The sequence below is a fragment of the Mycteria americana genome, chromosome 7 (genome assembly GCF_035582795.1).
Source record: "Mycteria americana isolate JAX WOST 10 ecotype Jacksonville Zoo and Gardens chromosome 7, USCA_MyAme_1.0, whole genome shotgun sequence".
NCBI classification, from domain to species: domain Eukaryota; kingdom Metazoa; phylum Chordata; class Aves; order Ciconiiformes; family Ciconiidae; genus Mycteria; species Mycteria americana.
In genome coordinates this window covers 48,989,318-49,006,820 of record NC_134371.1, presented here as the reverse complement: position 1 = coordinate 49,006,820, position 17,503 = coordinate 48,989,318, and the positions used below count along the sequence as shown (strand labels likewise).

Genomic DNA, 17,503 nt, shown 5'->3' with positions numbered 1-17,503 from the left:
TCAGAAATAGTGTTTCTCCCTTTGCTGACTATCCTTTTATCCTAGCTCCTTATATTTTTGCAGGGTCTCTTCAGTGAGTTCCTCTTACCATGTGGAATGCTGATAAGACAACTGCAACTTTAATTTCCAGCTTTTTAGCCCCACTGGTTTTCCTCAAGCTACAGAGACAGCAGTGCATGTTGAGTTACTCAGCAACCATCTATTTTAGTGAGTCTCATTGTACTCCTGGATACCACCGCCATTATCCACATTTACACTACATGTTAGAACATCTGGTGCCAGGGAAAATATTCTAATATTTTGAATACGCAGCAAGATCACCAAATTTCAAATACAGCTTGGGTGAAGTTGACACAGGGAAGTTGGCAGGAAGCGATCCTGCATTTAATTCTGTATTGTGGCATATTAAATCAAAATTACTACTGAGGAGGAAAAATCAACTCAAAAAAGAATGTAGCTTGTTTAAGGCAGGTCTCAGTGATATATTTCAGTTAGCTATAACACCTGGCCATCACCCAAGAAGATGACCTCAATTTTTATGAAGTCAAAACACATTACAATACAAATACTTTATTCTGTAGTACTTCAGTCAAACTTCAACATTTTTAATACAAAAGTAAACTGAAAAGTGCTCTGCAGAAAATTCTCAGAATCTTTTCACAAACAAGCATGTCCTTCAAATCTCTACTCAGACAAAGCACTGAGTGAGCAGAAACAACTGCAGACTCATGCTCTGCCCCATGTGAGTAATAAAGACCTCCATTTGCCGAGTCCCTTCCCATACGTGCAGTTGATTGTCATGCCCAGTCCATTATTCAAAATAACCTGAGGGTTCTGCCAGCATAGGTACCATTTCTATCTTTTCTTTAAAGAACCGACACCAATGATGTTACGAACAGTATTATATTAAAATATTATTAAAGAATCAATAGAAGCAGGGTAAACCTTTCCTGAAACAGTGCAGTGAAAAGTCTGTATATTTGCAAAACTCCATATAGCAAATGTAGACTCTTCCAACTCAGGATTCACAGGTGTCCATTTTTAAACGTGACCTCTTGCAGCTCTAGTACAATATATTAACACAGTCGACTCAGTCAAAGATCTGATTTTCACTAAGAATAAAATACAATTAAGCAGTTGTTTTCTTCTTGATTCTGGAAGGAAAGCTATAAACCAGCACAGTCAGTAATTGACAAAGAATAAACATCTTGAGAAGATGACAGGATTTTTCTTCTCTTACTTTTCATAAATATTAAATGCATTATCAACAAAGGAAAATAGCTCAGTGATTTAAAACATTAGTGAGAATGAATGACAACATAAATTTTTACATGGCTAAAGATGTTTACTGAACAAGCCCATCTCAGTTCCTTTTAAGAACAGAAACTGGGAGAGGAGGAATCTAATTAAAGAAATCTTTTAAAATAGTCCACAGCAAGACCAACAGCAGAGATTTTGTACGTAAGGTCAAGTATTGATACAGCAGTTAGAATTAATTTTGCAGGCTGCACGTTCTCCTGCAACAAAAGATCAGTGGTGAATCTTCTCTTGAAGAACTTCTGCTATTGCTTTTCCTTTTTCCTGAAGTAAGATTTTAGTATGTAAAAGACATAAAGGTGATATTAGCAAGTAGACACTGGCAGAGAGTCATATAAGGAGGTGGATGTTATATATACCAATCGTTCTATATACCAGTATTTACTGGATTTTCAGGAAAACACAAACATTTGACCTTCAGTCTTCAAGATGCTGGAAGTGAAGTCTTCAGAGAACCTCATAAATTGAAAGAAAAACTTTAATTGAAGTGGTTTTGAAAATATGTATTTGAAGGAGTCAGAATCATCACCATCACCACCAAAGAAAAGGCTACCTGTGAGGTTTCTGACATGACTTTCTCAGGTCATAATATAAGGAATAATCATAGTGTTGGCACTTAGCTTGTACAGGGAAAGCTTTCAAAAGTCTCATGTTGCATGTCTGACTCATGTGAAGTATGTCCTAAATGTAGTGCAAACAAAATCATTCCAAAACACGTAACAAAAGAACAGGAATTGTATGGCAAGTACAGGACAAGTACAAAGTGGCCTCCTGGGCTATGCTGCAAGCTCCTCCCAGTCGTCTTCTTTCAGCTATCTTTGGGCTCACCCACACAAACGTCTGTGCACACAAACACACACATAACAGGTCCCAGAGTCCCATTACAGTTAGAGTGGAGCCAGTCATCAGGCTGGGTGCACCAGCCAGGAGGGAGGTTAATTTTCCTAGCCGATTTCATCAGCCTGAGGCCCAGGGATGCAGGTAGGAAGATCCCCTCTGTGCTTACTGTTTCGGTCCTCCCTGAAGCAGATGGTCTGGGGGACTGACAAAGAGACACACCAGTCCATTAGTGGGCAGAGAATAATGACTCATGAAGCGACAAGCAGAAAGAGGAAGGAATCACTGTACAGGCACCTATCCCAGGCAGCGCTCCAAACATAAATTATCTCATGTTTTGTTTTGCTTTTATAATGTGCTATCATTAAAGAAAGAATCTTGAACTATTTAAGTAATGTAAGTAATGTTACAGATGTTCCACCTGAGGAATGCACAACTTTCAATATTCATCATACCTACAAGAGAGATACTCGGAGATCAAAAAGCTGAAAAATTAGCGGGCTATAGTGGACAGTAGTCTATAACCAGGTTCAATGTTTAGTTAGAATCCTGTTTGACAATCTAAAAGCTCTTCAGCTTCCTTGATTAGTAATTATTGGGTCAAATTGTTTCTAAAGCAAACCACAGTCATATTCTCAAATCATCTGGGCCTTTCTGCAGCTGCCCACTGAAGATATTTCTAGTGCTTTTGAAGCCTCCTCCAGCTTTCTCCATAAGTTTTGCAGTAATTATTGATGACCCTAGACAAAAATTGGCTTTCAAAGCCAGGGGTCTGGGTTGGCAAAAGGAAGAGAAAGGTCTAGAAATGCTGGACCTTACTATGAAGTTTCCCACTATGAGCTCCCCGCAGTTGTAACTCTAAACAACGGGAGAAGGAAAGAGGTATCCTTCAATGTACCAGGACTGTAAGATACACCCGAATATTAATTAAAGCTGATTCAGTGTACAGAGGTCGTTATCTGGAGCAATTGAATGGTAATGAAGAACTGACTGACAAGAAATACCCAGAGGTCTGTAGATAAAGCCCTGGATTAAATTGTAATGTTATTTTACTATCCAGCCTGAAAGTAACTAATACACCCAACATACGAAGCCCATGATACATGCTCTACAATCAGTTTCAAGGGATACTTTTACTTGCTGCACCAGATACTGAAAAGAAATTCCACTTTCCTAACACTGCCCCTGAAAAGCAGCCAAAAGAATCATTTAATTCTTCAATTTCCTAATAAAAAATGGACAACAAAGCTGACTCAACAAGGTGGCTCTGCTAGTCCTTTTCCTCCTGAACACTCCCTAAAGCCTATCCAAGAGCGGCCTGTCACGCCTCTGCCAGCTGCCCATTGCGCAGGAGCCAAACAGGCACTTCAGGACGAAGGAGAGGTGAGATGAGGCCTACACCTAAAGACTCAAGGAGTGACACGGAGCTGAATGTCACCATGTTGCCAGCACTGTGACCCAGACTGCCTTGCTGTCTTTTCCCAGTGACTTAGAAACACAGTAAACAGCAAAGACGGTACAGCAGAATGCCAGGAGCAAGAACCTGCCAGAAAAGATGATCACGGGCCCAACAAAAGCTCTGCAGAGAGGAAAAAATTATTTGTCAGCTTTACCTGCTAGCCCTGCCTGAGGCCATAGTTGAGGCCAAGGGTTCACAGGATAAAGCAACAAAGGCAGCCTACAGACCTAAGGGCTATGTCAATTATCAAGACACTAAACCTGCTTCTCTATCATTACCAATGCAAAGCAAGTCTGAAACGTATGCGGGAACACCAAGTTCAAACACTACCCTACAGACAGGTTGGCTGCCAACTGCTCTTGTCCAATGCAATAAGAATAAAACAACAAAAAAGCAAAATTTTACAGAATGAATTAAAATGTCTTAAACTACAACTAGCAATGACCAATCCCCTAGGTCTGCAGCACCAAAGGACAACTGTTAGTCACAAGTCTCATATTTAAATCCATGGGAATAGACTGACTAAATCATCATATATCACTTTGAAATTCTACCAAAATAAAAGAGACTCATGACTTCTCATTTCTGTGTCTCAGTTGTGGAAAAAAACCCAGTATGTGCACACTTGGCTGCTTCAAAAGATACCTCTAATTGTCTAGGCTGTGTCAGCTTACACATATCAAAATGTGGCTTATACAATGATATTCTATTTAATAAACTTGCAGCTTTTGCCTTAATACCTATGTTAGCAGATGTTGTTCCAGCTGCAAAAGGGTGAATTGCAATGCTGGTAAGAAGTGAAGGCAGATTCAGTCAACTTATTAACCCAACTCAAGCAAAACCAGAAGTTGTTTGTTGAGCAGACACCTAAGGAGAAATCCAGGTAGCAGCCAGCTTGGTTAGAGATTTTGGAATGGATTTACAGTAGTTCATTTTGAAGACTCTGGTACACTGGGAAAAATAAACCTAAAAGTCTGAAGAAGACAGGTAATGTGTCCTTGAAAGTGTCTGTGTTTGGAGCAGGGTAGAGAAAACACTTAACCGTAGTGCTGCCATTCAACACTTCCATTGCTAAGTCTTTCTTGATAGGTACCGAGAGAAAGTAACGGAGGCAAACATTACAGAGAGGTCTAAATATTAGCAATACAATTGTTTGAAAAAGACTGTACTTTCAGCAGGAGGGGAATTCAGAGTTACCATAGCAGCCACCCACTCTCAAAAGAGGGGAGGGGGAGAAAAGGAAGACTCAAGAACTTAGATGAAAAAAGAAGCTATTGTTAACAAGACAATATGCACAGATGCTACGTGATAAGGACATGGCTGCACTTAAATGGAACGAGATAGGGGAATTATTAGACAAAGCATAGGCTTTGTTTTTAAATGGATTGATCTGTGAAATCACACCAGTCTGACCTTGTTTACTTCACCCCCTCAGAGAGCAAGGACTCCGGATCAGCTTGTTGCCTGTTTATGTCTTTAAGCTGGTTTCACTTTGTGCACAGCTGGCTGAAATATCCAGGGAGGATTCTGTAACAATCCCTCCCTCTCTCCCAAATATTTCTGTTAACCAAAAAGAAAGCACATTTTGTATCAGAGATTATATGCTCATGAAATACTAGCTGAGTAATACATGGAGGTCTTTATGCCCATGCTTTCAATAACTGTTGTACCATGGCTCATAAAGACTAGGCTACTGTTTAAATCTTCTACTCCAGTGAATAGTGATGAGAAAGTTGTTATTCAGGGCCAACTATCCTGATAAACATCATGACAGTGTAAGGACATGACCACACATATTGGAGCATTTTCTTTTCCTGGTGTGTAATAAACAGTATTTTTAGCTGCAACCATGCAACAGGATTAAAAAAAAAAAAGACTGCCAATATTGCATCAAGGACCTAAATTTGCAGGCTACAACTCAGCTGATACATCATAGCAATTCACTTTATTAGGCAGCCTGTAAGAATTCAGAAATCCTGAAAGCAGTTTAAAGTGCTTTAGTTAAATGATGACAGTGTCATGCATCATGCAGCGATACAGTAATCACATAGGATATATTCATTTCTGCAGTTACTGAAAGATTATAAAGTCATGAAACAGATCACAGCAGTTTTAATTTTTGGTGTTGCTAACTGTATATTGAACACAGACAACATAAGGTTTGCATAAAGTACTCTTGCTCATGTCAAAAGCCATTGATACTAGGTATTAGACCTTGCTGTCGTCTACTTTTTGTTTTTAAAATGTATTAATACTATTTTCCTTCCTGCTTTGCAGTAGCTGAACAGTTGGTTTCCTTTAGTTACTGTGACTCATGGCAACAGTGGAAATCCAACTCTACAGATGGATGAGAAAAATAGGAGCAATTAAAATGAAGAATGCTGAATATCTTCTAAAATAGCTTGCACCAAATTTAGAGGTATGTTTCAGTGAAGAAAAGCCTTAGATATCTCCCCAAATAAAGACAATACTATTAGGAGTCTTACACTTGCCTCAAGTTAGAATAGAATTTTATTGCTCATCTCTTATTTGCAGATAACACTTGCCTGTACTAACCGATGATCCACATCTCTTAAACAGACATTGCTCACAAGGAACTTCTGGTAAATGTTACTGTCAGTGCTGCAGATTTAAAGCAACTGGTTCTAAAACCATATTCAGAAGCGTGGAGTTGGCACACTGTCTGTGGATGGGGTTGGGATCTTCGCCATGTTGGCAAGTATCAGTTTCCGGCTCAATCAGGAATTAAAAGTCAGCTCATTACATATATGCTCAAAAGCAATACACGCTCACGCACGTATATATACATGCATATATATGCACACATACATACACACGTACGCATAGGCAGGCCACTGTTCAAATACTGAGGGAATTTAAGGGATGACTCCTGCAATGACCACCGAGGTACACACACGCTTGCCTAGTTTCCCACTGACGCTACGAGGGCGGCCCTGGGCCCATCCAAAGGGCTACAAAGGCCTGTGATTACCAGCACAGGTCAGGTAAGGGACTCCCATAGGCATGTGCTGGGGACAACTTTGCTAAGAACAAGACGTGCTTCTGCGTAAGACTAGAACCATGTGCGCTCCAAGCTAAGCCAGGGAGTACTGCACAGAGTTACTTGAGTGAGATTCATGAGTCACCCTGCCTCTCACCTGCCTCCCCACACTTCTCAATAGCCTCTAGAACAGCTCTGATGCCAGGCAGTAAAGGCCTGTTTTTATCCCAGCCCTGTACCTGGGATAAAGGGCTCATCACTCCCTGTATCAGAGAGGAGAGAGGGAAGAAGGGCTGGTTTGTCTCGTAGTCCACTTCATTGCAGAGTAAGAGCCAAACTGACTTTGCACGAGCACTGAGGTACCTATACATACCAATTCTGGTACCTAAAGGCAGGCACAGATGTCGGGAAACCTGCAGAGATCAGACGCTTACATATGCCCACTCTTCTGTTTCACCCCACCAAAGAATACAGCCATGTGCAATTCTACTGATCTGTACTGGGTTAAAACACGGAAAGGAATCACTACCAGTCACGGGCAATCCCTACCCTTATTCTTTCCCACCCAACAAAACCTCCTCCCACATTCTCTGGAAGCTGGGAAAAAGTAAACCAAGAACCTGGTTATGCTAAATCTGTAACCCTTTTTGGACAACTTGCCCTCTCTCAGCATTGCCTTAGCTTTCAAGGCTCAGGGAACCACTCCATCTGTAATTGTCAGAATTAAGTCCAATGAATCAAATTCTCCAAGGCCTCACAGTAACTCGTAGAAGGTTTACATATATAAAGTCAGCCAATAGTTGTCTTGTCTTCTCCCCATTCCTCCCTCCTCCCCTCACAGTGTGAGCCGTTTGCTCTCAAAAATATAGTGACATTAAATAGTACAATATACTTACAGCCAGATACATAGCTGCATATACGCTTAGTGCTGCTTCTTTGGATGGGAATGTCTTTCTGGCTTTCATGATAAGGTCTGGATTTCCAGTACAGGCATGTACGCTACTGATGAATTGTGTATACTGTTTACATCCAAGTGCTGTATAGTTGGGTTTACAAAGTGCAAGAAAATGTGGTGCAAGATTCCCTGTTACTACTTGTCCAGCATTTACAAAGATGTCCGTAGCAAACAGTCCAAATGCGTAAATTCCTAAAGAGGGAAACAAAGAGTTAAATTTCCTGACAATTTCACTCCAGGGCAACATATTATAGTATTTATCATAGTAATATATCAGCTCCTTCCATTTAAGAACATGAAAAACCCTCACATGTATTGTACCCTAAAGATCCTGGCTCACGTCGGAGATGGTACTTTCCTACACAACCGCAGCAGCAACACTGCAACGTACCCGCACACCTGATCTCTCTCCGTCCTTCAGAGGAGCACGCTCACCTCTTGTGCGTGTAGCCTGCTTTCCTAGGCTCCCTAGCCATGGATCTCCACTGTTCGGGGTAGCTAGCTACACTGGTACCTAACTTTTGCCCATGTTCACTAAACAGAAGTGACAGAGGCAAATTCTTCACCCTGTAAATCTGCTTGAGAACAAAGGAAGTCAGGCCCTGATGGAGACGTAACTTGAAAAGTTGTAACACATACTGGACAAACATTTTCTTTTCCCTTGCAGCTGTAAAGAAGCTGAAGTACTGAATAATTCAATATTGCCATGCACGAATTGTCTTCACCTGCCTGCTACTGGGTACATCTCTATGCATGGCGTATTAATCACAGTATCACCACAGTGAGCTAAAGATCTATATATTTGAGGAGCTACTTATGCTAAAGAGGTTTTTTTTATCAGACATATCAGCAAAGCATTAAGCACGTGTACTCGTTCATTAGAATAGAAATGCATGTATCTGATTACTTAAAAGAAAACAGATTTTAGCTATTCTGAGGTCCCTTTCTATCCTTTTGGAAGCAGAAAGCGAGCTCTGGAAGGAAACGCAAACACAGCACCCTGACTGGCAGGCAAAGCCAGCAGGTGCGTGTTCAAATTCCACCTGAGCTACAGATTTCCTCCTGTATTTCCACGGGCAAATCACCTTACCTTTCCCATGCTTCAATTCACTGTGAATATAGCGTGAGTTCTGGCACTTCCCAACTTCACGGGGCACCATGAGGACTTTAATGGATGTACACTACAGCAGACATGATCCCACAGAAACGTGTGCATTTCTAAAGGTCAGGTTTTTTCCTCAGCAAAGCTAGAGGACTGAGGATGATTTCTGGGATGCTGGCTGGTCAGCAGTGTCACGCTAGCGTTGACTCACCCTGAGCTGCGAGGCAGCGGTGAGCAGCGGATTGTGCCTACCCGAGTTGCCGCACAGAAGGGCCCTTTCAGCAAGCCCGGAGGGCGCGCACTGCCCCAGCACAGGTGGCCACGCCGCTTTGTGTGAGCATCATGGGCAGCGAGGCCTCGTCTGGTAGAACAGTGCGGAGACCACTGTTAATCCTTGCCCTCCCTCCCAATTTTTTTCTGCTTCTGTGAGCGAGGAGGGCCCACCGAGTGGGAAGGAAAGGCGGGCACTGGTTACACACAGAGCAACTGGACTGGGAGGAGCTCCTCATCATCGCTCCCCACCTCCTCTGGACCTCTGCAAGACAGCCTCATTCTTAATGGCTTTTAGCACTCCAGCATGACAGCGAGCAATCGCGCTCTCAGAAGGCAGGCATGGCCGTTACACAAACACCGCAAATACAGACACAGCTGCACATCCCCTCCCTCCCCCTGTGACCGGGGCACGCAGGAGGATTAGCTGCCCCAAGGCTTCTTTCCTCCAGCTGTTTCTCTTAGATACAACTATGAGTGAGAAGCAAACAACAGAACTGAGCCCTGCTATGGCATCCCTCCTTATATTAAAAAGCGGCATCTGGGAATATTCAATAACCATTTGGAGCGGTGGTACTTCTCCCTCCAAACACATTTACAATGAACTAAGTAGAAAGGATGACATCTCATATCTACTAAAGTCAGTGGGGGAGTTACAGCTGACTTCAGTGGAGCGTGGATTTTGTACAGTTTTCTACTAGAGACTATAATACAATCTCCGGGCTAAGAAAGTACCTAAACTGGGCTTGGCTTCAAACACACATTTATATCCCAATGTCTTTGGCTGCTAGGTGTGTGCGTAACCAGAAGAAAACTATCAACTCTAGATATGGCACAAGGATATCTCCTTTCTCCACTTCACCCTACTCCAAGTCTGCTGGTTGTTTTTCCCCCTTGTGGTCCCAATTTTTTCTATTTTTACTGCTGTTTCTGCAACTATTTTTTTATCCAGACTTCCAAGAAGCTTAATTTGCTACCCAAAAGGAGAGAAACTCACTGCACCTGAGTTAAGACTATACATGAAATGTTGTATGGTTATCTGAGTATTTTTCCCAGGTCAAAATTAAGACATTATTGATCACTCTCACCATTCAGAAAATGAAAGCATTAATTTTGCTCATACCAAGGAATCTGATGGTCCTGCGCACCAGTGGATTTATATAACAACAGTCTCCAGTTAATATTGTTTTTTCTTGGTTTTCAAAATCCTTTGTAGCTAACTGTAGACAAAACACTGCAGTTTCTCCAACGATAATCTTAGGGAAGGAGAAAAAAGGGGAGAGAAATGGTACATCAGATTACAGCAAGTAAAATATACTAATATTACAGAGATGGCTATCTCATCTTAAGGAAACAAGACCAAACCAGCACAAAAGACAACATAAGTGAACCAAGTTCTGTATGTTAATCTTCTTATGAGGGAAATATGCCTTATGGCTTGCTTGTCTTTATTTGCATTAAAAGAGAATAAACTTCTCTGACCAGGACTTGGAATCAACATAACATAACCTAGTTTTCAGGATGAGGGGAAAGAGAAAGAAATCTATTAGTTCAAGAACAACAGATCGCATAAGGCACAAAATGTGGACCAAAGTAAAGGCCTAATCCTGGAAGATGCTGAACTTTTCAGTTCCCACATGGTTTTCACTGACACTCAGCACTTCACAGGGTTGAGCTCTAAATTTTGGACCATGGTGGAAGGGGGGGGGGGGGGGGGGGGGGGGGGGGGGGGGGAGAAAAAGAAAAAAAAAAATCACAACAGAGCTCCTGTTCACATCAGAGGATTGGTTTGCCAGGAGGTACTTAACAGGGTTTGATTCATATTTTGCCAGCTAAGTTTACCAAGTCTGGCTTTCGCTTTGCTCCTCATGCTTGAACAAAGTGTCACCACTGATATTTTAACATTAAGCATGACCTGTTTCACATTCATTACACCAAAATGAATAAAGTTCTCATGTCTACAGATCATTCACATTACGGTTGATGAAAAATAAAAAATTCACAAATAAAAAAAAGAAAAATATAGATTTTGAATGTAAAATATCCCCTCTAAGATGTTTATTAACTTGTACAGCAAAACATGACCTTTAATTTACTCACAACAATTATGGTATTGAGACTTAATAGCCAAAGCCAACCTGTGCTGGTTTTGGCTGGGATAGAGTTAATTTTCTTTATAGTAGCTAGTATGCGGCTGTGTTTTGGATTTGTGCTGAAAACAGTGTTGATAATACAGGGATGTTTTAGTTGTTGCTAAGTAGTGCTTATACTAAATCAAGGACTTTTCAGCTTCCCATGCTCTGCCAGGTGCACAAGAAGCTGGGAGGGGGCACAGCTGGGACAGCTGACCCCAACTGACCAAAGGTCTATTCCATACCATATGACATCATGCTCAGCTTATAAAGCTGGGGAAGGAAGGGAGGGACATTTGGAATGATGGCATTTGTCTTCCCAAGTAACTGTTATGCGTGATGGAGCCCTGCTTTCCTGGAGATGGCTGAACACCTGCCTGCCCATGGGAAGCAGTGAATGAATTCCTTGCTTTGCTTTGCTTGTGCTCACAGCTTTTGCTTTACCTATTAAACTGCCTTTATCTCAACCCACGAGTTTTCTTACTTTTACTCTTCTGATTCTCTCCCCCATCCCACTGGGTGGGGGGAGTGAGCAAGAGGCTGCATGGGGCTTAGTTGCCAGCTGGGGTTAAACCGGGACACAAGCCTTAAGCCTGTATCTGTCTAGACCTATGACACTGAAGCTTTACGGCAGGTAGCACAGGCATGATCAAAAAGAGTAGAGCAGAAGGGTCAAATACTGACCACTGTATCCCAACTTTGATTCACTGTGGGAATTAAAGGCAAGGCTCTTCCGCTCTTCTATATGAAAAGCAGTAAAGCTTATTGATAGGTACATCACACTTTCATAAACAGGAATGAAGACCAGCAAACTGAAGTCTTAATCCTACACAAATACAAGAAACAATGCCATCAAATCTGATTCATTGCCTAGGTTTTTCTAAACCTTTGACCTAACAGGAAATTATCATCCTTTTCATATATCACAATAGGTCTGAACATTTCTACACACAGCAGTGGTTACAAAAAAAACAAAAAAACTATGGGCGATGGCTCATAAGCACAGCTTGTTGTCAACAGGAAGAATGCAATTAATGACCTTACTTAGTTATCTGTAGATCTACACAGATGACTTTGGGCTAAATTGTGACACACAGAGGAGGAAAGTGCTTCTTATAAATAATGTGGCACAAATAACAAAAATAATTGTGGTGGCAAGCGTGTAAAAAGCAAAATTCAGTTTGTCACAGGAACGGTCATCATCTATTACTTTAGACTGTCTTCAGATCCTAGTGGAATTTTTAGATGAAACAGAAATTTCAATACCTGAACTAACAAGTATCCTTCCTCTACTTTGATGCAAGCAAATTTTCAGCATACTGAAGTACAATTCCTTCATCTATAACTAACAAATGATTGGTATGCAGTAACTCAACCTTGAATTCAAGGTCATCAAAATTATGACAATGATAAGGAGAATTCAGCCCAATGACCCCTACTGGAATAATGAAACATCAAGGACTAGGCAACCTGAACACAGTCAGATTCTGCATTTAACTGATTTTTTTTTTTTTTTGCCAAACGCAATAAATTTCAGTAAAATCATTGCAGATTTCCAAACTGCAGGAAAAAGCAGAATCCAGCACAAGGGAAGCATCTGTGATATACAGTGCTCAACCTTTTGCAAGAGCACAAAGAGAAAGCATGCCAGCAAGCTCAGCTCTCCAGCTCTGAGCAGAGTCTCTGAATCTGCTGATCTAGGAATACAGGTTCTTCTTTTTGGTTGGTAGGGAAGCGGGGGTTAGCAAACGGGAGAACTGCTTATTCAATTATAGGAAAGGAGATCCTCACTTCCAGCAACCTGTCTTCATCAGCTGCTTCTAGGTCCTTGCTCTGACAACAATTTTTCCTTGTTACATTTCCTGTCTTTGATGGTGACCTGGATGAAGAAAACCCTCTGCTCCAAGAATAGCAGGGAGCAGTGTTCAAGTTCTTAGCTGAACGAAAATACCCTTAGAGTGGGTACGTAGGTGCAAGGGTCAGAACGATGCAGAACTCAGCTGAAGACAGAACTTTTGCTATACTAGGCCTAGTGCTCTACCCTCAGAAGTAATCAGAGTGGGATATGCCATTGAGCACAACAGGCATTCATCTCTATGCTTCTGTGGCTTTACTTTGATAGAATCCTTCTGGAATTTGGCATTAAATACAGGTTCTGTATTTTTCTGTAGTGGCAGCTCAGCTAAAGCCGTTCTCCTTCTCCATCCTTCAGCACAAGCACTGCTCATCTCAATAATCAGCCTATTGATGTTGCAGAAACGGAAGGAAAATCTTTTTCAGTCTCAGTAAGTCCCAGGAGAGATTCTGTTTTCCAGTGCAATTCCTTCCCCTTCTTCTCTCCGGCACCACTGGCAATAATCAGCTCTACAGCGTAGAGGAAAGGGAGGGCGATCTCCCTTTTACCCTTTACTATAATTTGCATGCCTGGCATATGCCAGGAGGGAACAATTTCTGTATTCCCTCTGGCACAGGGACGGCCATTACCCCTTCCACTGCATATGCGAGTTGCAACCAGTCAACAAGTGACATTTAATATAACAGAATTACTTGTGTACTTCTTGGCTCAGTCTTGGGGCAAAAAGTTTTTGGAATATTCCAAAACTGACAATGAAGGATTGCAATGGAGAATCTGAAAGCTCTGACACCATAAACTTTTGGACAGAGCTACACAAGTTCAGGTATAGAAATATAATTTCTATGAAATGAAATTTCTATGCAATGAAAAAAGTGAGGATATTAGAAGTATCTTTTACCTTATTCTAACAGGGTCATACTACTTTAGATCACTCTACAGATTTCCTGAAGAATGATATATATTAAAATTTGTAGCTCTCAGATATTTTAACAGCTGTTAAAAGCAGAGGCCATCCTTCCCTAAGGCTGAGAAAACCTTTTGACATGTAATTACAGCTTGTAAAGTATAAAGAAAAGAACAATTTTCACCTGAAGACTAAGAATACAAAGTGCAGGCTCTCCAGTATTCTAAAGAACATATAGATAAATAATTTTCACAGTCCTTGGATAAAAAGGCAGTGTACATAACTGTTACAAGAAGGAGCAAGACAAGAATGATCACCCTAGAGACATCGGCCTAAGCTCTGACAGCAGTGATCAGGTCCTTGTCCTACTACAGCTTCCCTCTAACCACAGGGAAGGCCCTTGGTCCTGGCCCACAATATAAAGTGTAATAGGCACAATATAAAAATCACCCTACATAAAGATATTTAATATTAATACATACTTCATAACTAGCATTTAGATAATCCTTTCTTTTTATGGAAGCATGGAAAAGAAATATTAACCCAGAAAAATCTAAATTACAGGAAAAGTTCTCGTAACCACCTCCATGGCAATCATACCCTGTCTGCGATGTGACAACCCATTTGACAGCCAGGAAGAGAGTTTGGGAGGGGTGAGATCTAAAATTAATATTTCTTCTTGTTTCACCTCTTAGCTCCTGATTAATCTATTAATGGACTGATTTTCATGGTGTTTTTGTACTAGTAATATGTTTATTGCCAACCACCCAATACCTGTCCCTTTCCTTGTTTTCTGTACAGGATACTTACAGCATTTAGCACACATTCCCTACACTGATTCTTTCCTCCCAAATAAGTTCAGTTTTTTCCTGTATTAGTCATTTTTCTGAATCCAGGCAAGCTGTTCCTAGTTTTAGCACTGCATGTCAATTTAGAAATCTAATTTGTCCTTCCCAAAATCATCCATCCAGTATATTCTTAACTTGGTTCTAAATTCTGAGCTCTTTTTCAACTTGAAATGTCAAACCTGACTCATTCCAAATATTAGAGCTAGAGCAGCTCTGACCTTGTTGATTTTCCAGTAAACTGACTCCATAAACAAACTTCCCCTAGTGTCACATATGGTTTGCAACAGCCAGCACCTATATAAATAAATGACCTTAAATCTGCAGTTCTGAAATACTAATGAGGTTTATTTTATGGACTATCTTCTCATATATGATGTAACTTCCTATAAAAACCCAGGATTCAAGTAAGAATTAAACATTAATTTGGATGACAAGATATCTGAGGATATATTAATGCATTTAAACAAGATAAATCCTGAAATTTAAGGTTGATAATCTCTATTTGGGATTAGGAAAGAAATTTCTGTGTACACATTCATAGATCTTTCCAGCTAACACCTACTTTAGGGTATACAAATGTCCATGAAATATTTCATATGGACCAGGGAACGTGGTAGAATACACGACTCCCTCTCTGCCAATTCTCAGGGTTATGCTGTAGCTACAGCAACCGCTCAGATAGATGAGTAACACTGAAAAGCAGTTATTGCATTAAAAAGACCACTAAATATTCATCCATGTTCTGAACTTCAAGAAGAACAGTTGACAATGCTGTGCACTGTAATTTCTCTTCTGACTTCTTTTCATTCATTGTATTTGTCTCATTGAGGCATGACTTGAACCCTAACCAAGGCTTCCATGAGACCGTGTTCAAGAAATAACATGGCAAGGGATTGTCCCTTTGGGGAACGAGCATCTCAAGCAGTCCACAACTCTGCTTTTCTCTCTAGAATGAACTTCTTCATACTTCCTTATCAGGCAGGAAGGGAAGCTGGGAACGGGAGCCAAAAATCTTGGGGATGATCTCTGTGTCTCTACGCAAATTGTTATCATTTAAGTTGCATGGCCCCCCCATTCATTTCACTTACAAGTTCCCACTTAAAATGTGTGGGGTAGATTTCCTTTAAAAATACAGCTTCCGTAGGCTTTGTCGTTCCTGTGCTTTATCTTTTCTTCTTAACTGTTAGCAAGGCTATTTCTGGCCTATTTCCCCTTTAAAAATGCCATCAACATACCACAGAGCATAGTGGTCTCTAGAGTTTGGAAAACCTAGCAGCATAAACCTTGGTCTTTAGCGATGCTGTAGATAAGCTCCACTCTCTGCTTTAAGCTAAAATTGCTGTGTGAGGTGACAGCCCTGGCAGGAAAAGCAGCAACAGTATTTCCAGCAGTAGCAATTTCAAGTTCATTATGCAGAGCTTTCCCTTGAGGCCATTTTCTTTGTGTTTTCCTTGTTCTTATTGCTTCTTGCTTGCTTAAACTGACAGCAAATGCCCTGGTTGATTTTCACAGAAGTACATTTTCTACAGTAAAAAATGACCAGTAGTTTTGAGGAAAATGAAAAAATAAATCCTAGATAAATCTATCTGCTATTGAGTAAATACAAAATATCCCCCCTTGCATTCAGCATGGAGATATAGGACCATACCTCATAGCAGCTTCTGAAGGTCTGGAGAAAAGATGTGAAAAGAAAATTGCTTTTCTAGAGAAAGATGTGGAAAAAATACTCAGCCTTTTTCCCCAGTAAATTTTGTTTTAAAAATACGTACTCTCCATTTTTTGAGAAAAATACCAAAATTTGAATAGACTTCTTGGTATATATTTGGTTGTGGCCATTTACAAAAGAAAAATAGCAGCATAAGATTATATATCTGATAATCAAATATTATCTGCTTTACTTATGTCTCTGTAGTGCAGAATATGGCTATATGCTACTAAACACTAATGTTATTTCTGACAGGGACAAGTATTCTTTACTGCTCTTTGTAATACATTGAGCACATAGTCAGTACGTAACGATGGTAAAGGTTGCTTACTTCATGAAGACTTTATTGCTATTTGAAAGCAAGAGGCACGTAACAACCAAGCATTTATAACCAGGCAGCTTCAAGTGAACCCCATAAGCACATAATCAGAGAGACATGGACAACTTCATCATTCCCTGAATTATCTTCATTCATTACTTTACCACATGACAGAAAAAAACCCAAAATATTTTTAAGTACAGTGTCTCTAAAAGCTTCCTCTCCTCCCCTGCCCTTCTTTTTCATTTCCCCCCCCCTAACCGAGCAACTGATCCTGTGTGCAAATGGCGTCTCCCCTAGAGCACGCCTGCGTTACCCAACAGGCAAAGCCTCTGCGCAGCAGCACGCTGTCACCAGGGCTGGAATCCCACAACGCCGGAGCAAAGTCTGCTTATGTAAAAGATCCTTTTGAGAAACAGTTACCAGGACCTCGCTATTCTGAGCGTAACTAAGAGAAGGGCCTTGTGCCACCACCACAGAGGGCCAGAGGGCGAGTCTTGGTGTGTGACAGCAGGTCCTGCACGTGCTGCCGCGACAGAAGCGGAGAGGCGAGCAAGCAGCCCCGCGGTGCGCCAGCCCTGCCGCGCTCCGCCTTGACGGGAACGTTTGCTCCGCGTTCAGCCTGCTTTACCGACTGCGCTTGGCATTACGTCCCCTACTCATGTCTACTAAACCTTTTATATCGCTGTGAGATGAAGAGTATCCAGCTGCTCTGCGCTGCATTTCTCCAGGTGATTAGAAACGGCCAGGCCACTAGGAAAACAAGTTCAGTAATGCTAACGTGGCAGTCTGGGGGCCA

The 17,503-nt window shown here is 41.2% G+C and overlaps 1 protein-coding gene across 2 annotated transcripts in view; it reads right to left on the bottom strand.

Moving 5' to 3' along the window:
• Positions 1–17,503, bottom strand: part of PLPPR5 (phospholipid phosphatase related 5) — a 65,785-nt gene that overhangs the window by 12,411 nt on the left and 35,871 nt on the right. For both annotated transcript variants that reach the window (XM_075508297.1, XM_075508298.1), the window contains 2 exons: positions 10,065–10,197; positions 7,511–7,761 (listed from right to left, as the gene is read on the bottom strand). In XM_075508297.1, the coding sequence (XP_075364412.1) occupies positions 7,511–7,761; positions 10,065–10,197 (384 nt within the window). The remainder of the gene's footprint in view (positions 1–7,510; positions 7,762–10,064; positions 10,198–17,503) is intronic.